The 22,609-nt window shown below is 43.5% G+C and overlaps 1 protein-coding gene across 2 annotated transcripts in view; it reads right to left on the bottom strand.

The window, feature by feature from the left end:
- Positions 1-22,609, bottom strand: part of SLC25A13 (solute carrier family 25 member 13) — a 226,700-nt gene that overhangs the window by 79,300 nt on the left and 124,791 nt on the right. Inside the window, exons 6-11 of one of the 2 annotated variants that reach the window (XM_018047391.1) lie at positions 9,456-9,602; positions 6,975-7,113; positions 5,886-5,979; positions 5,600-5,684; positions 2,157-2,244; positions 1,529-1,687 (exon numbers count right to left, since the gene is read on the bottom strand). In XM_018047391.1, the coding sequence (XP_017902880.1) occupies positions 1,529-1,687; positions 2,157-2,244; positions 5,600-5,684; positions 5,886-5,979; positions 6,975-7,113; positions 9,456-9,602 (712 nt within the window). The remainder of the gene's footprint in view (positions 1-1,528; positions 1,688-2,156; positions 2,245-5,599; positions 5,685-5,885; positions 5,980-6,974; positions 7,114-9,455; positions 9,603-22,609) is intronic. The other variant, XM_018047392.1, reaches the window with a different exon arrangement.

Genomic DNA, 22,609 nt, shown 5'->3' with positions numbered 1-22,609 from the left:
ATCTTTGTTGTTGATTTTTTTTTTTTTTTAACTTGGGTGCTTAAGAAGAAGACTGAAGTCAGCAGATGGCAGAAGAGGCCTAGCGGCACAGGCTTACATGGCTGCCAATTTCCGGGTCTGTCTCTGAAAGTATTAAATACAATTTTCTTCTTCAAGAGCAAGTACTGGTTGGGTAAGGGAGGGACCCCCTGCCCACCACTTTGCATCTGCCAAACAGCAACGTGGCTCAGCTGGAACTGTCTCACAACACTGGATTTTAGCTGAGGCAAGTACCTTTACTTCTTTTCTCTTTATGCAAAGCAATCACAGAGGGAAGGGCTGGGACGTTAAGTCCTGGCTTTTAGGCCCACTGGTCTGGCAGTCAGTGTCTGTGGGATCCTTTGTGATGATCCTTTTGATCACATACTTCTTGCTTCTTTTCTTGTTGCTTAAATGAGCCTTAGATGATGAAAGGAACAGCTGGACAGAGGAGTCCCTGGCTACAGTGGCAGGTGAATCAACTCCCCTGGGTACAGAGTCTGAGGAAGGGAAAGGGGCAGCTTTAACTCAGGAAAAGACAGTGAATGATAGTCCGGGGACTAAGACTCCGGGGTCCCAGCGCAGGGGGTCCCCGTTGGATCCCACATGCCAAAACTAAGACCAGGTGCAGCCAAGTGAATAAATAAATATTTGAGGTGGTGAGGTGGCACTTCCCAGGTGGCGCTAGTGGTAAAGAACCTGCCTGCTGAAGCAGGAGAAGAAAAAGATGCAGGTTCGATCCCTGACTTGGGAAGCTCCCGTGGAGAAGGGCACGACAGCCCATTCCAGTGTTCCTGTTTGGAGAACCCCACGGACAGGTGAGCCTGGTAGGCTACAGTCCACGGGGTCACAAAGAGTAGGACACACAACTGGAGTGACTGAACACACACAGGCTGCAAGCCCAGTGGTTAAGAGCCCGCCTTCCAAAGGAGGGGATGCAGGTTCGATCCCTGGTCAGGGAACTAAGATCCCACATGCTTCAGGGCAACTAAGCCTGAATGCTTCAACTAGAGAGCCTACACTCTATACTGAAAAATTTGTAATTTCAAAATTAAAAAAAAAAAAAAGACAGTGAAAGAAGGAGGGCTGCACTGAACCCCTGGTTAGAGGCTTGATGGATGATTTTGTGGAATATTCAAGGAGAATCATTGTCCCAAGTAAGTTCTGTCCTATCGTCCAGCTGCTCTTCCCTGTTAACTGGTGAGCAGAGTTATTTCAAGAACACAAACACTATGAGTCTTTTAAAAACTTACTGGACATGTTTATAAAAATAATTATTTTTAAGAAACGAAACATACTGCAGAGCAATATAAATGGCTTTCAGATTATGGGCTGTTTTGATTCGCCATGCCCTAGAGCCTCCAGCCTACACCCATCAGCATGGATAATTGAGAATCTGCTGTATTTCCATTTTAACACAGTCTCTCTAATACATTTCAGGCATTCAGATGGAAAAACCAAACCTCCGACTACTATTTCACCTTTCATGAATTTAGCACATGGCACTAACCTCTATACAGTCCAAAGAAGCCTTCATAGCGCAGCACTTTCTTAAAACAGTCAAAGCTGTTTTTATACATAAGTTCTCCTACGAAAGAGCCGGTTGATCGTTGGTTCTGCATTCGAGTTTTTACCAGATCGATAGGATACACCGCAGTGGCTCCGACAGCTACAATCAAATAATACCAATAATTCAGAAGAAATTAAGGTCACAGGAAAGAAGGAGGTGGTTAAAGTCAAAGATAAGATTGATGAAATAAAGAAATTGTGCACATGTAAATTTTAAAATGAACTTTCTAAACAACAGTGGCTTTCACTCAAGGGTCTCCTGATAAAAGGATACCACTGAGTTCAAATTTTAAAAAGCAGATCACTACAGCCTAGCCTCATTACTAACCAACATCTAGAAGCCCACCTGCAGACAGATGTGAGAAAAAAGTTGCTTTTAAGTCCCTGATCAAATGCAGGTACGAAGGAAAATTTCCCTTTGCTGTTATCCCATCACATAGATACAGATTTGGTAACTAGCTTGGGAAAAGACCAGAGAAGGTTGTTTCCTTCAATATTTCAAAGTGGAAAAAATCAGAGGAAAAACAGGAATAATAACAATGAATAATCTGCCCTCATCCATGACTCACCTCCAGCAATAGAACCAAGACCAAACCTGTAGGCTGACTCTGCAATCTGCAAGAGAACTGGTCGAGATGAATCAACTGATGCCTTCTTCTTTGCGTGCACAGGAATTGCAGAGTGGGAAGACAGACGGAAAGGAAATCGAAACAAAAATGAGCACGCTATTTTACTTTTAAATTACAACTGCGTTCTTAAACTCATGATACAGCTAAAATGTCAAAAAGGAAGAAGGTATGGTTAGGTTTTTGTAAATTCTTGTTAATAAAAAGCAATTATTGCCGTCAATTTTTAAAATCAAGTTTCAGTATAATGAAAGACACTACTGTGTCCCCCAAAATGTTATGAATATGAACTCATCTTCAAATGTTCAATTCTCATTAGTGATCAAAGAGATATAAATTGAAAACCACTAATGAGACATCATTCTTCCACAAATTGTCAAACTGGTAGGTTTGGGGAGTTTTGTCTGTTTTTAATGGCAATGCCCAACCTGGCAGAAGATGACAAAAAACAGGGCTTCTCAAATCTGCCATTTAATCAAGTATAAACTGAGGGGAAATTTGGCAATACACACTGAACACTTAAAATGTACAAATGCTTAAATTGACCCTGCAATTCTACTTCTAAAAAGTTAGGCTAGAAAATAATCATCTATATAAACAAGGATCAAGCTACAATAATAATAAAAAGCAGTACTGTTTAAAAAAAAAAAAGCAGTACCATTTTAAGAGCAAAACCTCTGAGAATACCCAAAGGTCCAATAACGGAGGACTGGTTAAAAATAATGCTATAGCTCTAAAACAAAATTGCATGTCATTAAAAAACAATACTGTGAAAAATATTTCATGTTCAGAAAAAGTGTACATACAGTATTATAAAGAAAAAACAGGCTAAAAAAACAATATGGTGCGTAGACAGGTATTTATTATCTATTTCTCTCTACCTTTTAAACTGTTTGGAATGTTTCAGGATTATCTTTTTAAAACCAGTGTTGAAGACTGTGTGTGAATATGCTGTGCTTTTCATTAAAATTATTTTGGTATGTATATGCATATAAAAATAACACTAGCGTTTTGGCTATCACATCACCCAGAGATACTCAATTGTTTATAGTGGCTACAACTAAGCGGTTATATTACAGATGATCTGATATTTTCTCTTTTTTGTCCATCTCTTCTAAATTCACACTTCAGGCCAGTCAGTTGTTGTATTATTATCAGTGTTCTTTTGACCTACTATTCTTACGGTGTTTTTGATGTCAGAACATTTCAGAGTATTTTACTCCTCTGTCTACATAAATAAAACAGTAATTTTATGTCACACAGAGCTGTCACACGAGGGTGGCATATAGTTAGTGCTTAATAAATACCTGTTGAGTGAATAAATACATTCAATAAAATTTGTTTTTTCATAAGCCATGATAATTAAGATTGGTGAATAATGAAAATAATTACCCACCCCAACTATCAACCCACTGAATTTTAGTTGCTGTCAGTGGAGCAATTCTAATACAATGAGATAATTTGGAATCTCCTTCAAAGTGAACTGAAAATAGCTTTATGCAGAAATACGCATTTTTAAGAAAGTAAAACATTTCTTCTGCAAATTCCATGGGGTGCTTCCACGGGTACCCCCGTATAGACGGATGACCTGCATCTATATCTATCATGCATAGTAACTTCATTTTGACAGCTGCATCGGTAAGAAAGGCACTGCTTTATGTACACAGATATAAACTGGCAACACGAAAAAAGGTTCTGGCATCAAAACAATGAGTGAAAATACTTTGAAAACAACGGGTTGATACCTACCACTATCACTAATTCATCTAAAGACAAACAAAACCCCAGACTTTCAGATAACTTTTCTGAAGCTAGAAATGGGGCATCCTCACAAAACGAATACTAGAAAAGATTCCTCTTCCCACACTCCTCTCTCGAGGAGAAGAGTTAGCTCCCTAGCCTGGCAGGCGGGTGACCTCTGTTGCTTGAGTCTGCCAATGTTGTCAGGCCCACCAGGGTTCACATAAGTAAAGAATATTCCAGGCAAGGCCCCAGTGAATTGCTCTGAACCTCCAAGCAGCAGCCAATCATTTCCTGCTGTAAACCTCATCAATCTCATCCAACCCTTTCATGGACAGGATCAGTAAGCACCCACCATCAGAAACTTGCTAAAGCTGCAGAGGGCATAGAGGAGAAATTGTGGGGTACCACTGTCACAGGAGAACAGGGGGAATCTTTTTTTTTTTAACTCTCTTTTTCTTAATCCCCCAATTTCTACAGGAGTTAGTAGCACAAAGGCAAAGAGATAATCATCTGGTAAGTGGTGTTTAAAAATCATAGGGAGGGGAGAGTGGGGCTGTGTCCCCCTCCCCATGTGATTCCACACTCCTCTCTCTCGCACTCGGGGAAATCGGCTTCCTCTTTTAACAGCGACCAGCTGGTTTTCCAGAGGTGCCTAGCGAGGGTTTGCTGCGTGCACGCCCACCACGCTGCACACAGAACCCGCCGCTGCCATCGGGTGGGAAAGAGCTGAAAGGAGGGCGTCCTGGCTCCAGGCCTGCCCGTCCTAAAAATGCAGCCCGCATCAACCCATTGTGGTCAAACTGGCGTCTCAGTACAGACCCGGAGCTCCCAGCCAAAAACTGTTAAGTCTCACAGGATTCGGAGATGGCTTTGCCTTAAAGGAGGTATTTTTCTGAAACGACGCTCGTCTGTGAGGGGATTTATTTTACAAACATCGTGGAAGCACAACAGACGCTCTGAAGGCTTTTATTCTCTAATCCCGATCTATAGAAAGTCGAGCAAGAGTTAAGCATAAGGAGGTCCCAAGTCTTAGGTTTCTGACTCCCACAACTTCAAGAGATTGGTTTCTGTTAACCATAAAATAAAATTTAGCATTCCTCAAATTGTTTCCACATAACTTATGAATCCTTTCACAAAGAAAATAGGTCTAAAAGCCTTCAAACTATGACTCCAGACTAAACAAAATTATCTCATTTTGATATTCAGAAAAACGGCAGGCATGGCAGTCAGGCGGTGCCCTGCCGGAGCGCCTCTCTGCGAGGCAGAGCCGGCCCTCATGTCTCGACATGATGCTGGGACGTGACACCCAAAGGGGGCTGTGGCCCCAGCTCTGCCAGCATGAGGCTGAGGGAAGGAGGAAAGATTAAGATCTTCCTCCTCTTTGGGGAGGGTGAGGCTTCCCATGCAGCTAAGAAGTCATCCCATCTTCCGCAGAAGAGAGCAAATGCCAGTTATCTGTTACTTAGAACATTTCTAAGTAAGTACTCTTTCCAGCCTTCTGAAATGGTCTGGTTTTCTTTTTTGGCGCAAAACAGAGAAACAGTAGGTCAGCAACCAGTGCCGAAAAGGCAACTGCAAGTGAAAAGGGGCTGTGGGGCCTTATCAAGGCAACACCGGGAAGCATGTGTGACCCTTCTGCCCACCTGCCTCTGGGCTTCAGCCAAGTTGAAGGGCAGAGTCCCCTCCTCCAGAGGAGCAATCCGTTCGATGTCGGCCAAGGTCATGCGTCTAGAACGAGAAGCAAGCGTAAGCAGCAGCAAAACACAAATTAGAATTGAAGGTATGGAGTTTTAAAATGTTCCTTGTTTCCCACATTTCAGAGCCACCTCTAATTTGGTTTCTTTTTCTCCGGGCTTGCTGCCCTCCCCCTACTCCCACCTCCTAACCTCCCTTTATTAAGCTAATTAAAAGAAAAAAAGGCCAACTTACCCCCGTGGCTCATACAAATCTGCTAACTGAAACAAGATGTCAACTTCCATGGGTGTAACCTGACCAAATTTCTGAGCTGCCAGAACAAACTCCTCTGTATGGAAAAAGAGTTAAAAGGGAAAGAGTCAAGAAGGAATAGCCACTAAACGCAGCATTAACTCAAGGCACTGGAATGAGCGAACATCACCAAACTTTATTATTAACAGTCACAGAATTCAAGTCAATCCAAATAGGGTAGGAATTTTTGCAGTTCTTTCATTCGTCTGGAAAGAGTGTGCAGAATGCTTGCTCTAATAGTGACTTTAAAAGGTTGGTGTCACCTGGAGGCTTTGAATAAATGACACAGGGAGCCATTCAAATTGTAAGTCAAGGAGAACCAGGGAGGAGATATGAAATTCCATACACATAGGTCCCAGGATATCATATTAATGAAGCTGTGGAATTCCAAAGGGAATTCTTGGTTGTTTTTTTAAATCCCATTAAAATGCTGATATCTTGATCAAAGATTGTCGATCAACGCACACTGTCAGCAGTATAAGTTTAAGAATTCCTTGTGTACTTTCGAGGGTCATTCTAGAGGATGTCAGTTTAGTTTAGGTTTTATTAAGATTTGAAAATATTTCAGAAACTTTGGGGGCTTCCCAGATGGCACTAGTGATCAAGAACCTGCTTACCAATGCAGGCAGACGTAGGAGACATGGGTTTGATCCCTGGGTAGGAAGGATCCCCTGGAGGAGGAAATAGCAACCCACTCCGGTACTGCTGCCTGGAGAATCCCATGGACAGAGGAGCCTGGTGGGCTACGACCCACAGCATTAGAGAGTGGGACACGACTGAGGGGACGTAGCGCACACGCAAGACACTTTACAGGGTTCCCTCATTCAAAGAAAGCCTTGGATTTATTTACAATGTGCTGAAGATTGTTTCATTTGTTTCAAAGAGTGGAGAACACACAAGTACCAAATGGTCAATCAGATAGAAAACTAGGGATAGAAAACTCTGTAACATCAACTTTCGGTTGTCTTCTTCCCTCTAATAATACTTCACCAAGATACCTGCCGGCAAGAATTCAGATTTAGTCGCACTCACCCTTGGTCACCTCTACGTCTTTCCTGTTGCCAGCCAGAGTGCTGTAGATCTTTCTAATGAGTTCCATGTTGTTCAGGAGCGAGTTAAATCCATTAAAAAAGGAGAAACTAACTTGATGGGATGTAGTACCTCCAGCAGCCTCAAGTAAGTTGAAAATAAGAGGGGGGGAGACGAAAAATAAACAAAGGATTTATAGAATGAAGAAGATTCAGAAGTACGTATATCAAATGCTAGTTTGGGAAGTAATCAAAAAAGCATGTATTGCAAAAAGTGGCCAGAAGTATTTTTCTTTCACATTAAAGAAAAAAAAAAAAAGCTATAAATGATTTTTAGAAGTAACTGCAACTAATCACGACCAGAACTTGTACTCTCCACACACAGGTCCTAGAAAACTAAATAAATACACATGTAGGATTATAACAACAGGACCAGTAGTAATTTACAGAGTTCAAATTTCCATTGGAAATGTTTTATAAGTTTGTTTATTTCATCTAATGAGCAATTCTTAAAAGCTTAGACATGCAAAACTGTATTATACACAGGCCCACATGTGTATACTTAAGCATGCAGAACTGTTATACCAACACAACATGCTGTGAGAAGTGGCTAATCTAACACTAATATCATGATTTGTCATGTTACTTCTAAGTAGTAATAAATAATCATTTAAGTACATACTTTGTATTGGTAGGATTTCCAGCAAACAAGCACATTATGATAAAATTATGAGATGTCATATGCTTTGATGCAGGTTAAGACTGGCCAGGACTCTTGATAATCAGAATTTGTAAGAAACCATATTTCTTCACGGGATAAGGGAAACAGACAGCATGTCCATTATAAATGGAACTTCAGTTTGGGGTTTCAAATTCTATCCTTCCCTAACAAGGCAAAATATTTTTATTAGGAAAGCACTTCTTTATAAGGTAACAACCACATAAATCTTCACTTCGTAAACGTTTGAAATAGCTGACATGAGAGTTTAGATTGGGCTAGGGAAGGGACGGACCAAGAAAAGGAGCTAGCGTGCCAGAGTGGGAAGGCCTTATTAGAACACCATTATCTTCAAAGAGAGGGACCAGTGAAAATAAAGAGGAAAAATGAAAAGCTACTCTTGAGTTCTCACTTACGGTAAGCATTATGGGAAACCCAGATGATGGTGAAACACTCAAAAAGTCCTCTCCCCGGGATTAACACAAGAAGAGTTACCACTGCACATGGGTCCCAAATCTAGGGGCTCATCACAATTATCTGAGAAGCTCTGGAAATTAGGTACGAGGACGTCCCTGTGGTCCAGGGTTAGGAATCTGTCTGCCAGTGCTGGCGCCACAGGTTCAGCCCCTAGTCCAGGCAGATCGCACGTGCCATGGGGCAACTAAGCCCAGGTGCCACAGCTACTGAGCTCAGGTGCCCGGAGCCCGTGCTCCACACGAGATGCGACCGCGACCAGGGAGCAGCCCAGCTCACAGCAACTGGAGAAAACGCATGCACAGCAACGAAGACCCAGCGCAGGCAAAAATGAGCAGCTAAATAAAGCTTAAAAAATTTAAAGGAAAAGAAATCAGGTCACCACTGTGGACGGTGGATCAGGAGGCCCAGGAAAGACCTCAGAATATGTACTTTTAATTACAATCCCTGATGATTCTTAAGCTCCGTGATCAAGGCTTGGGAACCACCACCATGGAATGTTCCAGGACACCCTCAGGGCCCATGAGAAGCTCAACAGAGGACAGCAGAGACCTGCCCACCACATGGGCCACTGTTGTCTCAACACACAGGGGGCATGAGTGACTGAACCCAAGGCTTAGAGTTGTTCTTCTGCCGACTCCTCAAATATATCTATGCACACTTTTTTTTTTTTTAATACCTTTTCTTGGAGAACTTGTAAAAGTGAAGACAAGCATTTGACATATCTCAAAATACAAAGCAAACCAATATGCAATTATTTGGCTGTTTTTCCTTTTTTTAAAAAAAAGTCTAGTTAATACATTTCTTTAAGATATTTCATACTATCCAGCTAACAAATTAAGACACCCACTAACACTGACAAAGCACTTCCTGTAACTTTGGTAATGGATGCAATTCCATTGAGCAAAGAAGAAAATGTCAGTGCTTAAACAGAAAAAAGCTCTACATAATTTATAAGACTTGTTCTTACAATTCCTTATCTACTGAGCTTATGCCAGATAGAATAAATTATTTCATTAGGGCAAATTACAACTTGGGGGGGCAACATAAACTGGGAGATTGGAATTGATACAGACACACGACTATACATAAAAGAGATAATAACCACCTACTGCACAGCATAGGGAATGCTACTCAATAGTCTATAATGACCTCTATGGGAACAGACTCTTACAAAGAGCTGATACACAAATATGTAGAGCTGATCACCTCGGCTGTATACCTGAAATGAGGACAACACTGTAAATTAAAGTACACTCCATCAAAAATTAAACAACACCGCCCCCTACTTACTGCCACTAGGCATTCTTCCACAAAAGGCGTCAGGACGTGAGGGCGAATGGTGACCATGATGTCCCGGAAGTCGATGGCTGTGACTTTCCCAGTCCTGGCATTGTCCCTCTGAACAAAGGCTTGCTTTGCATGCTCCAGCTGTATCTCCTACAAATAAAGAAGGTGAATGTATATGTCTGGCTGAATTCCTTTGCTGTTCACCTGAAACTATCATAACACTGGCTTCCCTGGCGGCTCAGACGGTAAAGAATCCACCTGCAATGCAGAAGTCCAGGGTTCGATCCCTGGGTCAGGAAGATCCCCTGGAGGAGGAAAGAGCAACCCACTCCAGTATTCCTGCCTGGAGAATTCCATGGATGGGCTACATCCAGTCCATGAGGTTGCGACAGAGCAACTAACACACACACCACAACACTGTTAATTAGCTATAACCCGATACAAAATAAAAAGCTTAAAGCTTGGAAGAAAAAAAAAGGTGAAATTATCTGTATTTCTCAGTTACTATAAATGACATGTATGGATGTGAGAGTTGGACTGTGAAGAAGGCTGAGCGCCGAAGAATTGATGCTTTTGAACTGTGGTGTTGGAGAAGACTCTTGAGAGTCCCTTGGACTGCAAGGAGATCCAACCAGTCCATTCTGAAGGAGATCAGTCCCGGGATTTCTTTGGAAGGAATGATGCTAAAGCTGAAACTCTAGGACTTTGGCCACCTCATGCAAAGAGTTGACTCATTGGAAAAGACTCTGATGCTGGGAGGGATTGGGGGCAGGAGGAGAAGGGGACAACAGAGGATGAGATGGCTGGATGGCATCACCGACTCAATGGACATGAGTTTGGGTAAACTCCAGGAGCTGGTGATGGATAGGAGGCCCCAACTCAATGGACATAAGTTTGGGTAAACTCCAGGAGCTGGTGATGGATAGGGAGGCCTGCTGCTGTTGCTGCTGCTAAGTCGCTTCAGTCGTGTCTGACTCTGCGACCCCACAGATGGCAGCCCACTAGGCTCCTCTGTCCCTGGGATTCTCCAGGCAAGAATACTGGAGTGGGTTGCCTTTTCCTTCTCCAATGCATGAAAGTGAAAAGTGAAAGTGAAGTCGCTCAGTCGTGCCCGACTCTTAGTGACCCCATGGACTGCAGCCTATCAGGCTCCTCCGTCCATGGGATTTTCCAGGCAAGAGTACTGGAGTGGGTTGCCATTGGTGCACTGCAATTCATGGGGTTGCAAAGAGTCAGACACAACTGAGCGACTGAACTGAACTGATAAATGACTGTTCAATTTCAAATCAGGGTGAAGAAACACACATTATATCTTGAATTACCGAGCCCCACACTTGTTCAATAGCACCCCCAAGTTATTATCTCCTTCCAAAAAGGAAACTTTGCTCAGACTGGTGAATATGTCTTGAGAAAGTACATCCCCCCCTTAAATCTCTTACCCAAAGAAACCAAATCACTTCTGTTCGAGTCCAAAGACACGAGGGAAATAAAAACTAGAATGAGGCTTGCTAGGCTCAAAGAGGGCTTCCTTGGTGGCTCAGATGGTAAAGAATCTGCCTGCAATGCACGAGACCTGGGTTCGGTTCCTGGATTGGGAAGATTCCCCTGGAGGAGGCCAGGGCCAACCCACTGTAGTGCTCTTGCCTGGAGAATCCCCATGGACAGAGGAGCCTGGAGGGCTACAGCCCATGGGCTCACAAAGAGTTGAACACGACTGAGCAACTAAGCACAGAATAGCACACACGCAATGATCCGGCCAAACCCTGCTTGGGTGATGCAAATGATCAAAGGAAAACCAGCTAAAAGCACATTAACCTCTCCCCAAAGAAGACAGAAAAGTTCTTAATGGTAACTTGGTCCACAAACACGGGATGTAACAACAGATTGAAAAGGGTGGTTCTGCTCCGGAAGGTGCTATTCCTCTACGTTACTGGTGCCTGCGGGTGGGGGAAGCCTTCGTTACGTGGGCTTTTCTGAGCATTCCTCCCCTCTCTCCACCAGATACTGCAGCCCCTTTCCAAGGCCATGGCAATCAAGAATGTCTTCAGGGAGGGCCTTACGTCCTAATTGAGGACCAATGCCCTAAAATTAGGAATTGGATGGTATGTGGGTCAGAGATGGCCAAACCGTGGCAGTGCCACTGGGATGTATCTTTTAATTCATATGATCTATGGATGAAGAGCCCAATCTTAAGATCTCTTTTGATATTCCCGGAGATAAGTGTGCACACACAATAAAACACAGCCTCCCGTCGGAACCCAGCGTGTGCCACGTAGGAGGTGCATTCATTCTGCAGAGACTCTTCCTCACAACACTCTGCCCATTTCCCAAACGGGCCCTTGGAGTGAGATCTCATCTCGATGAAATGAAAAGGCATCATGGATGAGGGTTTTGAGGGCCTTAAACTGTTTCCAGTTTAATAAGCTTTGTTAGATGATATTGAGGGGTTAACAAATACTGAAAATGATAGAAGCTGGAGTGAGAACATGGCAGGTCATGATTCCCTTACTTTTACTTCTGTGCAGTCTGAAAGTGTCTACAATAGAACCTTTTTAAAGACAAAACAACAATAAGAACCAGAGTTCTAATTCTACGGAAAAGCCTCTTTTCAGTTATACCATCTGCCAGTGCTGGCCAGGCCCATCCCTGCTGGAACTCTTGCCTGGGACCTAACCTTTCTAGTGCCTCTTCCACTCACTCCTTAAATGGGAGGCACCAATCAGCCCTCTGTCCTTGGGTCCTGAATCAACTCTCCTCTGCAAAGAACTCCCCTCCCTAGGTCTTCTTTTAAGACCGCTCATGGGTCTGGATTCCCAGATCAACTCTTACTCCTATCTTCTGCACCAGAATTCCTGACAGCTTAGAGAATCTACCCATGGGGGATCTTGTAAAGGCCATAAAATTCCACGTCACTCAGCATGCTGTTGGGTGCCCCTCACTCAGCCCTCAAATCTGGTCTCTCTCCTATGTTCCAAACTTCATTATTAGCATCTTGTTTTCCTGGTCATCTACCCTGGAAACCAGTCATTTTCAATTTTTCAAGCTTCTTTCCCTCAGAGTAAACCAGTTACTAAATTAAGTCACTTAGACCTTTGAAAGTTCACTCAAATGCATCTTTTCCTTTTCATTCCTGACACCACGCATTCAAGTCCTCCTCAGAACACGGCTCAATGGCCACCGCGAGCCCAACTTTTCAGTCTAGCACTCTCTCTGATCTCTGCATGCCCCTTGCACACATCAATAGCTGCCTTTAAGCATCTCAAACCCGACTCCCACCACCCTTGCCCGAACCCTTTCATCATAAAGATCTGTCTCCAAAGCAAGACTCTTGAGACACTACAAGGCGTTACTCTCAGCCTGGTCTCCAGTACCCAGGCCCAGCCCAGCCAGACCTTCCACACACCCAGGCCTTTGTCCATCCTCTTTCCTCCGCCTGGTGCAGACTGTAGCCTTCTCTAGCTCCTGAAATCCTCCAACTTGCTGGCTCAAATACCACCACTTAGGTAAATATAACCAGGCCTCCTAACTGAAAATAACTGATCTGATCACGTGGTCTCCTGAGCGGCCCTCAATTATAAGACTTTGTCTTATTCCATCCTACATTATAATCAGTTGTTTGCAATCCTGTCTTTCCCCCACCTTCCTGTGCCCTGCTCATCCTCCTTGCGGCGTGGGCAGAATGCTTTAGATATAGTAGGCACTCAATAAACCACAGACGTATCATCAGTGATATGAAACTGTATAAAACCAATTGAGTGAAGAAATTACAATGTATTGAACAAAAAGGGGTCCTCTGTACAAGTGTCTCCAATTTATGAGGAAGGCTGGAACCAACTGTTAAACACCCTGTAGTGAAAAATGACCACAGTATGTATTCAATTGGAAGTAAATGAACAGAGTCTTTGAATTGCCAGACCCACTGCTAAAACTATCGTAAGCCAAGATTGCTCTCGACCATACCAGAACGTGTGTGTTCAGTTATTTACCACTTTCCCTACTTTATAACTAAAGTAGTCTTGGGGATCCTCAGATCATTATACCCCAAACAGTATCACTTTCCCTGGCCATTTCCCCTCCTCAGAGAGCAGGAAGCCACCACATTGAGACCGACCTGTCTGAAATGTTGAGCTGGGAAGTGGACACCCACCTGGGGGCTGATGCTCCCATTACAGGACGGGGTGCACGGGTAACGCGGATGAACACCGTCACCATGCACTTTGGTGCTCGATTAATTGTAAGCGGCAGGGACCCCGCAATCACTGGGGAAGAAAGCACTTTCAGCCCTAACGAAGAACTTGAGAATGCATTTCCAACAGTTCTTAGGAGACTGGGAACACTATAAATTCCATGAAAAACGTGAAGGCAGATCATGTAGTTCTCTATTAATAGCAGGAAATAGTAAAAACGTTGAGCTATGTGTTTCCCTAAACTTAAAAGTAGCTTCTGAAGATGGGGCCCGCCTTCTGAAGAATACCTGTTTATGTCATGAATGTTTCTTGCTCTAGCTAAGGAAATGAAAACTATTACCTCAAACAATAAAACAGAGACAGTAACAGCATTTCGTGAGCGTGCATCACCCGCCAGACTGTTCTAAAGTACTCTGCAGTAACACTCATTTAATGTTCACAGCAACCCTACGATTTAGGAACCACTATTAACCTTACTGCAGCAGATGAGGAAACGGAGGTCTCACTGACAGGAGGCAGCAAAGCTGGCCTTTAAGCCCAGGTGGCCCCACTGCCCTGACCTTGCTCCTCATACTACGCTAGACTGCATGGGAGCCTGGATGGCGCTGCTCTCAGGAACTGGATTACAAAATACTCGTGACACTTAGGAGAGGATGAGCTTTCAATTTGCTTTTAAATTATTCTCAGGCTCTAGATTTTTCTGTTGCCAACTTTCATGAGAAAACAAGATAATTTCCGAAAGTTTTTCATTAAGGCAAAAATGCTCGCAATTGCCACAACCATCTTCCTAACAACAGCAGAGAACCTGGAAGAGAGAAACCACATCTACAAGGCCTTCTCCTGGCCGTGCACACAAACAGAAGACTGAGGAGGACAAAGATCAGTAAGGAGGCCTGGGGGAGCAAAGACAGGGCCTCTATAAATACTGAATTCAAGAATGAATGACTTTTGAAACAAAGCCAGGCTTGCTACTTTTGGCAGAGGAACTTCTAAGTTCTCCTCTGACACCTCTACAGCTGATTAAGGAAAATGTAGTCCTATTCTGTGAGGGCTGGACATATCTGAATCCAGAAGGGTAAGGCTGGGACGGAAAGCTTTTGGGATGCATGGTGTGCAAACCATGGGTAGCTACTGGTCATTTCCAAATCAAAGGGGCCAGAATGGATCAACTCGTCCTGTGTGTGGGAGAGAGGAGAACAATGGGAGAAGCAATAGTTACATTCAAATATTTAATGGTCTAAAGGACTACCAGGTAAAAAGAAGTTAGACTGCCTCTCTGTTTTTTACGAAAGAAAATCAGTGGAGAGAAAATAGAGGGATCAGGTTTTGGCACAAAGCATAGAGGTATTTAGCCTACACAACTATTCAGCAATGAAATGGGCTACCTTGCAAAACAGCAGGTTCCCAGTCACTGGAAATATCTGTTCAACTACCGGCTGAGAAACACATGTCAAGGAATTTATTTTAATTTAGCTTTATTTAATATAGGGGGTTGTGGAAGCAAGATGTTATGATAATAAAAATCTTAAATCTGGGACCGGAATGGGCAGAGCTCAGGTCTCAGTTGTGGCGCTCCAAGTTGGCAGGGCTTAGGGAGTCGTGTTTGAATCTTAGAATGAAATACCCAGGAACACCATGCCGTACAGGGTGGTAAAAACTAGACGTCATGTGCAATAGGCACTTCATAAAAAGGAGCATTAATTTTGGTCAAAGTGAATGGTTTAAAAACCTCTCCAATCCTTTCCAATATAAGTACTTTGGAGTCTTTCAAAAAATCCCTAGTAAGGAACAGTGGTACTGCTAAATTATTCTGAATCAGCAAGAGGGACAGAGAGATGAAACCCAGTTAGGGCAGAGGGTGACAGAAACAGCTGAAGGCCTGAACACTTCCTCCAGGCTGGGGACTCTGTCAAGAACTCCAGAGATGGTATTTCATTCAAGTTTCACAATAATCCTGTAAAGTAATAACATCTTCATCTCCCAGAGGCACCTGAAGCTCATGGAGGTTAAGTTACTAGTCCAAAGTCACACAGTGAGGAGGAAGCCAGGCTTCGCTCTCTACATCAAGGTATTATCAGATTCCAAAACTGAGATTTTAACCACTAACTTACGCTGCCTTGGGCAAAACCTTAAGTAAGGGGATCATAAGTGATGTGGACAGATAACTAGAAAAGAGACTTTTAAGGAAAGTTTGGGTGGTGATTCATATCTAAAATTAGAACAAGAGTTTCTAAAAGAATTCTCACCTTGGAGAATGGGGGAATCTGCCACAAAAGAAAATGCTTCAGGGGAAAGAAATGAGGTTGTTGACCATGAGGGAGAAACCTGGAGTGAGATGAGCTTAAGTTATACACAAAAGTTAAGCAGAAACCAAAAAACGTCAGAGGCGTGTGTAGAAGTATAAATCTGGGAAATGCAGACAACAGAATTTTAGAAGAAAAATGCCCGCAAGAGACCATGAACGTGAACGTGAAGTCGCTCAGTCGTGTCCAACTCTTCGCGACCCCATGGACTGTAGCCCACCAGGCTCCTCTGTCCATGGGATTTTCCAGGCAAGAGTACTGGAGTGGATTGCCATTTCTTCTCCAAGGGATCTTCCCAACCCAGGGGTCGAACCCGGGTCTCCCACATCGTAGACAGACGCTTTACCATCTGAGCCACCAGGGAAGTCCCCAAGAGACCATGTTTATCATTATCCAGTGTAGGTTATACTGAATGTGTAGGGACAGCTGCATTTTCCTACTTCATCATCTCAATAGCCTTCTAAGGTGGGGCTGCCCATCACCTCCATTTTGTAGCTGGAAAAATAAAGGAAAGAGCAGCTGGGGGTCATATGACACTAAGGGTGAGGTGGATGTGCAGCGGGGTGGTCTGGCTCCAAAGCCATATTCTTAACCTTCACGGACTTCCTATTCCTTTTAAGGGAAGGCCTGCCAAAAACCAGAAGGAAAAGAAAAAAAAAAAGTTGTACCAATGGATGAGATCATCCTAGGATACACAGAAAGAGTGGGCAGGTGACAGAAACAGAACCGATACCTACAGGAGTACAGACGATAAATCTGAGGGGCCTGAGACCCTGTGGAAAACCCAGAGAGCCGGGGGGAAAACGGCTCTACGGAGAATGAGGGCTTTTATCAGTAACAGGCCACGGGGCGCTTCCTAAACGCTGCTGATGGAGCCAGGAAGGACTGTGCAGAGAAAGGGGGCTCCTTCATCTAAGGCCAGGTCGCCGCACCAGCACACAGCTGGGCCGCAGCCTCTAAGGCGGTCCCACCCCTGCGCCTGAAAGGAATCTCCCAGTTTCTTTACATTTGCCAGTGAACTATTTTCTGTCCCCTCTCTTCTGGGGCATAATGATTAATGGACTCGCCTTCTCCTCTAGCAACTTCCAGCACCTTCAACACAACCATTCAGAATGCTATAGGAAGGGGGGAAAAAAACTCTTCAAAACTGCTAGCTGTACAGAAATACACATATATAGGGGTTCCACCACTTTCGGTTTAACATTCATGCTTCTTCTAAAAGTTCAGGCCCTGTCATTTCCTTAATAATTAGCAATTTTCAATTGGGTATATTTTGAATGCAGAAATGTTCTCTACTTCTATTCAGACACATAAGTTTGTGCTTCAACCTGAACAATGTATCAGGAACCAAAGAAGGTGGGGGGGGTGGGTACAAAAAAAGACCCCTTTTCATTTTTTGTGTTTTGTACAGTTTTGAAATTAAAAATAAATATCTAAAACGTTAATAAAAACAGGGACTATCAACAAGGATTTGTATCAAATTTATACTGTTATGATAAAAAAATCTCCTTTTGAAAGTGGTGGTTTAAGAATTCTGAGGAAAATGCAGGTTAATTATTTATGAAAACAAGGAATAAAAAGGTGTAAAGAAGGTTTGCTTACAAAATATGGTATCATATTTTGCCCTATTTCAAATAAATTGTATATTACATCAAGTATCAGGACCTGTACCATTTAATATGTTAAGTATCATTTTCATAATCCTGTGCTAACTCAGAGGAAAAAAATTCTAGTTAAAATAAAAATCCATATATTTTTAAACTGAATCAAAAAGAGAATCTGGCGCTGGAGCAGGCAGAGAAAGCAGTTGTTCCCATCGCAACATTTTTCTGTGCTGCCCACATTCAGCCTAAGCAGTCAGACTTCCAGAGCTTGGGGTGAAATTTTATCCCCATTTCACTGGGTGGGGGCTCTAATTTTAAAAGTTGTCTTAAAAAAATTAAAATTAAAAAAGGGTCTTAAGAAGCAGTAATTATTTGGCATGTAGCATGTGGACCGCCCACACAGCAACACCTTGGCGGCAACCAAATACAGAGCTTTTCCATCTCAAATTCCTGGCTCTCCTGATTCAACGTTAAACTTCACAGTAGGTAACAGCTGTATGGTGTATTCATTTTCACCAGGATGTTACTGTAAAAGCTTGCACAACAGGCCACTGCACAGAACAGCAAGCTGACAAACACCGTGGACACAACAGCACAATGAACTCTGATTTCCTGTGCCCAGAGAGCAGGAAGTGCAGAGTGAATGAGACGAGTCCTGCATGGAAATCTCCAAGTGACCAGGCTTTTCCCACACCTCTCGTCACCCACTGCCAAACCGGCGGTGGCTGCTATTTGGACACAAAACGCGATCTCATCTCCTAGAAAAGCTGAGAGCAAAACGACGTGAGCGACACCTTTACTCATTATTTCATCTCGGATCATCCAGGGGCGCTGTATTTATGAAGCAGGACCAAAGGCGTATGGCAGATCCCATCTGGTCCAACTTTAAAATCAACATAAAGAGCACATGCGTGTTAAAAATGCAAATATAATCATGGTCTCTGGCTACTTAAGATCCATGGTCTAGATATTTTAGTTAATACAGATGGCAAGCTGGGAGAGCCAGGGGAAGCACACACGGCTTGGGTTACTCAATCCTAAGCAAAGACTTGGTTAGCGGTTCACTAACTGGTTGAAACAATCGTGGCTTCAGCAAGTCCTACTTACAAAGCATTATTTTTTGTTAACACCTGAAATGCTCTTTCAGTTCCAAAGCTTGAGAACTTGGTGTTGCCGAGGTTGAAGGTTATGTTTCTTTTGTTTGGTGATGTTAAGAGTAGCAGCAGGGGGAACAATTTCTTTTTTTAACAAGATAGCCTATTGTGTTGAAATTTTTGCCTTAAACTAGTATACACTGGGGCTTCCCTGGTGGCTCAGATAGTAAAGCATCTGTCTGCAATGCAGGAGACCAGGGTTCACTCCCTGGGTTGAGAAGATCCCCTGGAGAAGGAAATGGCAGCCCACTCCAGTATTCTTGCCTGGAGAATCCCATGGGCAGTGGAGCCTGGTGGGCTACTGTCTATGGAGTCGCAAAGAGTCGGATACGACTGAGCGACTTCACTTATGTATACACTGACATACACAGTCGCAAACCTGTGATGAAAAACATCTGATTAGGAGCAGTGAAACTCTGGCCTCAAGAAGGACTTGGGAGCTGCCCACTTCCAGAACTCTGCTCTCTAGGACCAAAATGCCCATTTTACACAAAAGACTTGGGTTGATCTGTATGCCGTGCCGACCCATAAGCCAAAATACTGGTCAATTTGATTTAACAAAGAACCAAAATTGTTCAGCTGTGTTGTTTGCATGAATATGCTTTGGCATCTCACAAAGTTATTTTGGGGCTTACGTGATCTGAAGACAAAAGCTTTGAGGAATATGAATGGCTGATCTGGGACACAAGACACAGCCAGTTCTAGTCCTGGCTCCACCAACTATGATTCGCCTCTCCTGGGGTCACCATTCTTCTGACAAAAGGAGGACCTGAATAAAGTTATGACAAAACACTCATACTCTCATGATGAAGGCTTTCTGTTGGGTCAGGTAACTTCATGCCCAAACTCTGTTTGATGAGACATTAGAAAGAATTATTAGCCCCACTCTCTCCCGAGTCAGCTATCCCATTTCTTGGCTAACAAATGGAATCCTGACACTAATATCTGGTCTCTCTACCAATTTAGAGCACTGCTAATTTCTGAATGAGTCCTCTTCCTACAGCAAGAGGAGGAAGGCCTCTAGAAACAAAGAAATGTCCTGTCTCCGGGAAATGAAGGACAGAGAATTTTCTTGGAAATGCCCAGGTCTGTGGGGCCATCAGTAGGGCTTCTATGAGATCCTAATTCCAAGGAACTGATGATGAGGTGGAAACGACTCAACCGCACACAAGTCACTGGAGATTATGTGCAAAGCGCTCCTAACAGCCCTTCATCCACATGCTCTCCATCCCTTCCCCTGCTGCCCCCAACCTCAGTAAATCACCACCGTCCGTCCACTTGCCCAAAGCCTAAAATACAGGGGAGAACTACAAGTTACGCATATGTGTACCTGTCCCCATCCTAACAAATCACCAAGCCTGGCTAGGTCCATTCCTTTAATTTTTCTTGAAACCCATCTTCTTCAGCTCATCACTGTTCCCAGCTGTTACACTGGAAAGTGGCCAGCTGGTCTCCCTCTCTCCGTCACAGGACTCTCCACTTCATTCTCCACACAACAGCCAGAGTGATCCTTCTGAAACACCAGCCTCATCATGTCTGCCTCTCTGAGCTCCCCATCAACCTTAGGATGAGACCTGAACACCAGATTCTGTGCTTTTAAATGGTCAGGGTTTGTCATCTAGATCAGCGTTTCTCAGTGTGTGGCCCTCAGACCAACTGGGACATCACAATTCAGGATGCTTGTCTGAAAGGCAACTTCTTAGGCCCTACCCAGACTTACTGAATCAAATTTTGTGGGGACAGATTGGCCCAGGGTGAAGCCTTTTAAAATAATCACTTCAGAAAAAAATTCATATAAAATTTGAAAACACTGCTAGAGATTTAGGAAACTTAAAACCAACTTGTGTTCCACCTGTCGCATCTTGAACAAAATCGGAAAATTCCATGCTTCTATGTGCTCGTCTTTCATACAGAAACAGTAGCCCCTCAACACCTAAAGTGACTGTAAAGACCAACAAAAGCCAAAGCACTTGCCAAGTTGGAAGATGCTATAGGAGAAGTAGTTAACAAGCAACAGCTTTCTAGTCAAAAAGTATTTCACGATGGGGAGCAACCCAAGATACTCGGAGACAGGAGCTGTTAGAAACTCCTGTGTACAGATTATTTTTAAACTGTAATTCAGTTCAGTTCAGTTACTGACTCTTTGCGACCTCATGAACCGCAGCACGCCAGGCCTCCCTGTCCATCACCAGCTGCCAGAGTCTACCCAAACTCATGTCCATCGAGTCAGTGATGCCATCCAGCCATCTCATCCTCTGTCGTCCCCTTCTCCTCCTGCCCTCAATCTTTCCCAGCATCAGGGTCTTTTCAAATGAGTCAGCTCTTCTCATCAGGTGGACAAAGTACTGGAGTTTCAGCCTCAGCATCAGTCCTTCCAATGAACACCCAGGACTGGTCTCCTTTAGGATGGACTGGTTTGATCTCCTTGCAGTCCAAGGGACTCTCAAGAGTGTCCTCCAACACCACAGTTTAAAACCATCAGTTCTTCTGCACTCAGCTTTCTTTATAGTCCAACTCTCACATCAATACATGACTACTGGAAAAACCACAGCCTTGACTAGACAGACCTTTATTGACAAAGTAATGTCTCTGCTTATTCATATGCTGTCTAGGTTGGTCATAACTTTCCTTCCAAGGAATAAGTGTCTTTTAATTTCATGGCTGCAGTCACCATCTGCAGTGATTTTGGAGCCCCCCGAAATAAAGTCAGCCACTGTTTCCACTGTTTCCCCATCTATTTGCCATGAAGTGATGGGACTGGATGCCATGATCTTAGTTTTCTGAATGTTGAGCTTTAAGCCAACTTTTTCACTCTTCTCATTCACTTTCATCAAGAGGCTTAGTTTTTCTTCACTTTCTGCCATAAGGGTGGTGTCATCTGCATATCTGAGGTTATTGATATTAAATATATACACATGATTATAAAACACTATCAAAAAATAACTGGAGGGGAATTCCATGGCAGTCCAGCGGGTAGGACTATGGCCAGGGCCCAGGTTCAATCCCTGGTCGGGGAACAAAGGTCCCACAAGCTGTGCAGTGAGGCCAAGAAAAGAAAAAAGTAACTGGACACAACAGTAACACACACCCTACTATGGCCTTATCATCATATCTGGCAACTATTGGGCAGGGATCAAGAATTCTAAATGTTCAATAATGCATGGCTGTGCATCCCCATTAAGAGACACGGCCCCTCCAGGAACCGAAGCTGACTTCACAGCACAGCCCTGGAGATAGTGCAGTGGAGTCTAAGTGGTCATGGCACCGTACTGTTTGATTCCTCACACGTCTGTGATCCTATGGAAGAAGTTAAGTTCCAGAACAGTTGTTCTGCACTCTTTGGGGATATTCCTTTGGTAACCTAATGAAAGTCATGAGCATTTCCCAAAAACAGCATCTGAAAATGCAAAATTTTACCCTAGAGTCTGTTTATGCTTTTGCATATAATAGGGGAGAATGATCATAACCTCTCAGGATACTGGGGATGCTAATGTCAGAAACAGAATATTTTAAAAAGCACTTCATAAATTACAAACATTGTTACTATTATTCCTTTTTTTTTTTTTCTGAGTGACTGTCACTGCCGACTCTACAGAATTATTTGGCAGAGAAGCTTAAGGGCCTTCCTTTCACTCTGTGCTCACAGTTGCCTACAACTCCCATCCAGTAAGAAAGGCGGTAATGGATTTCAGGAGATATATCTTCAAGGAAAACATACAAGTGGCAACAGGCGTATGAAAGGATGCTCAGTCACACAGGAGATACTGCTAAGAGACTCTACGGTAAAGGCCTAGGCTCCTCATCTGTAAAATGAGGCTGTTAACTACCTTAGACTGGTATCTGGACCTTTAATTTTGTACTTTGGATGGCTGTTATAACCAGACTCTGAAACTATTGGTTTCGAATTGA

The sequence above is a fragment of the Capra hircus genome, chromosome 4, assembly GCF_001704415.2.
Source record: "Capra hircus breed San Clemente chromosome 4, ASM170441v1, whole genome shotgun sequence".
NCBI lineage: Eukaryota > Metazoa > Chordata > Mammalia > Artiodactyla > Bovidae > Capra > Capra hircus.
This window is presented reverse-complemented; position numbering and strand designations above follow the sequence as displayed.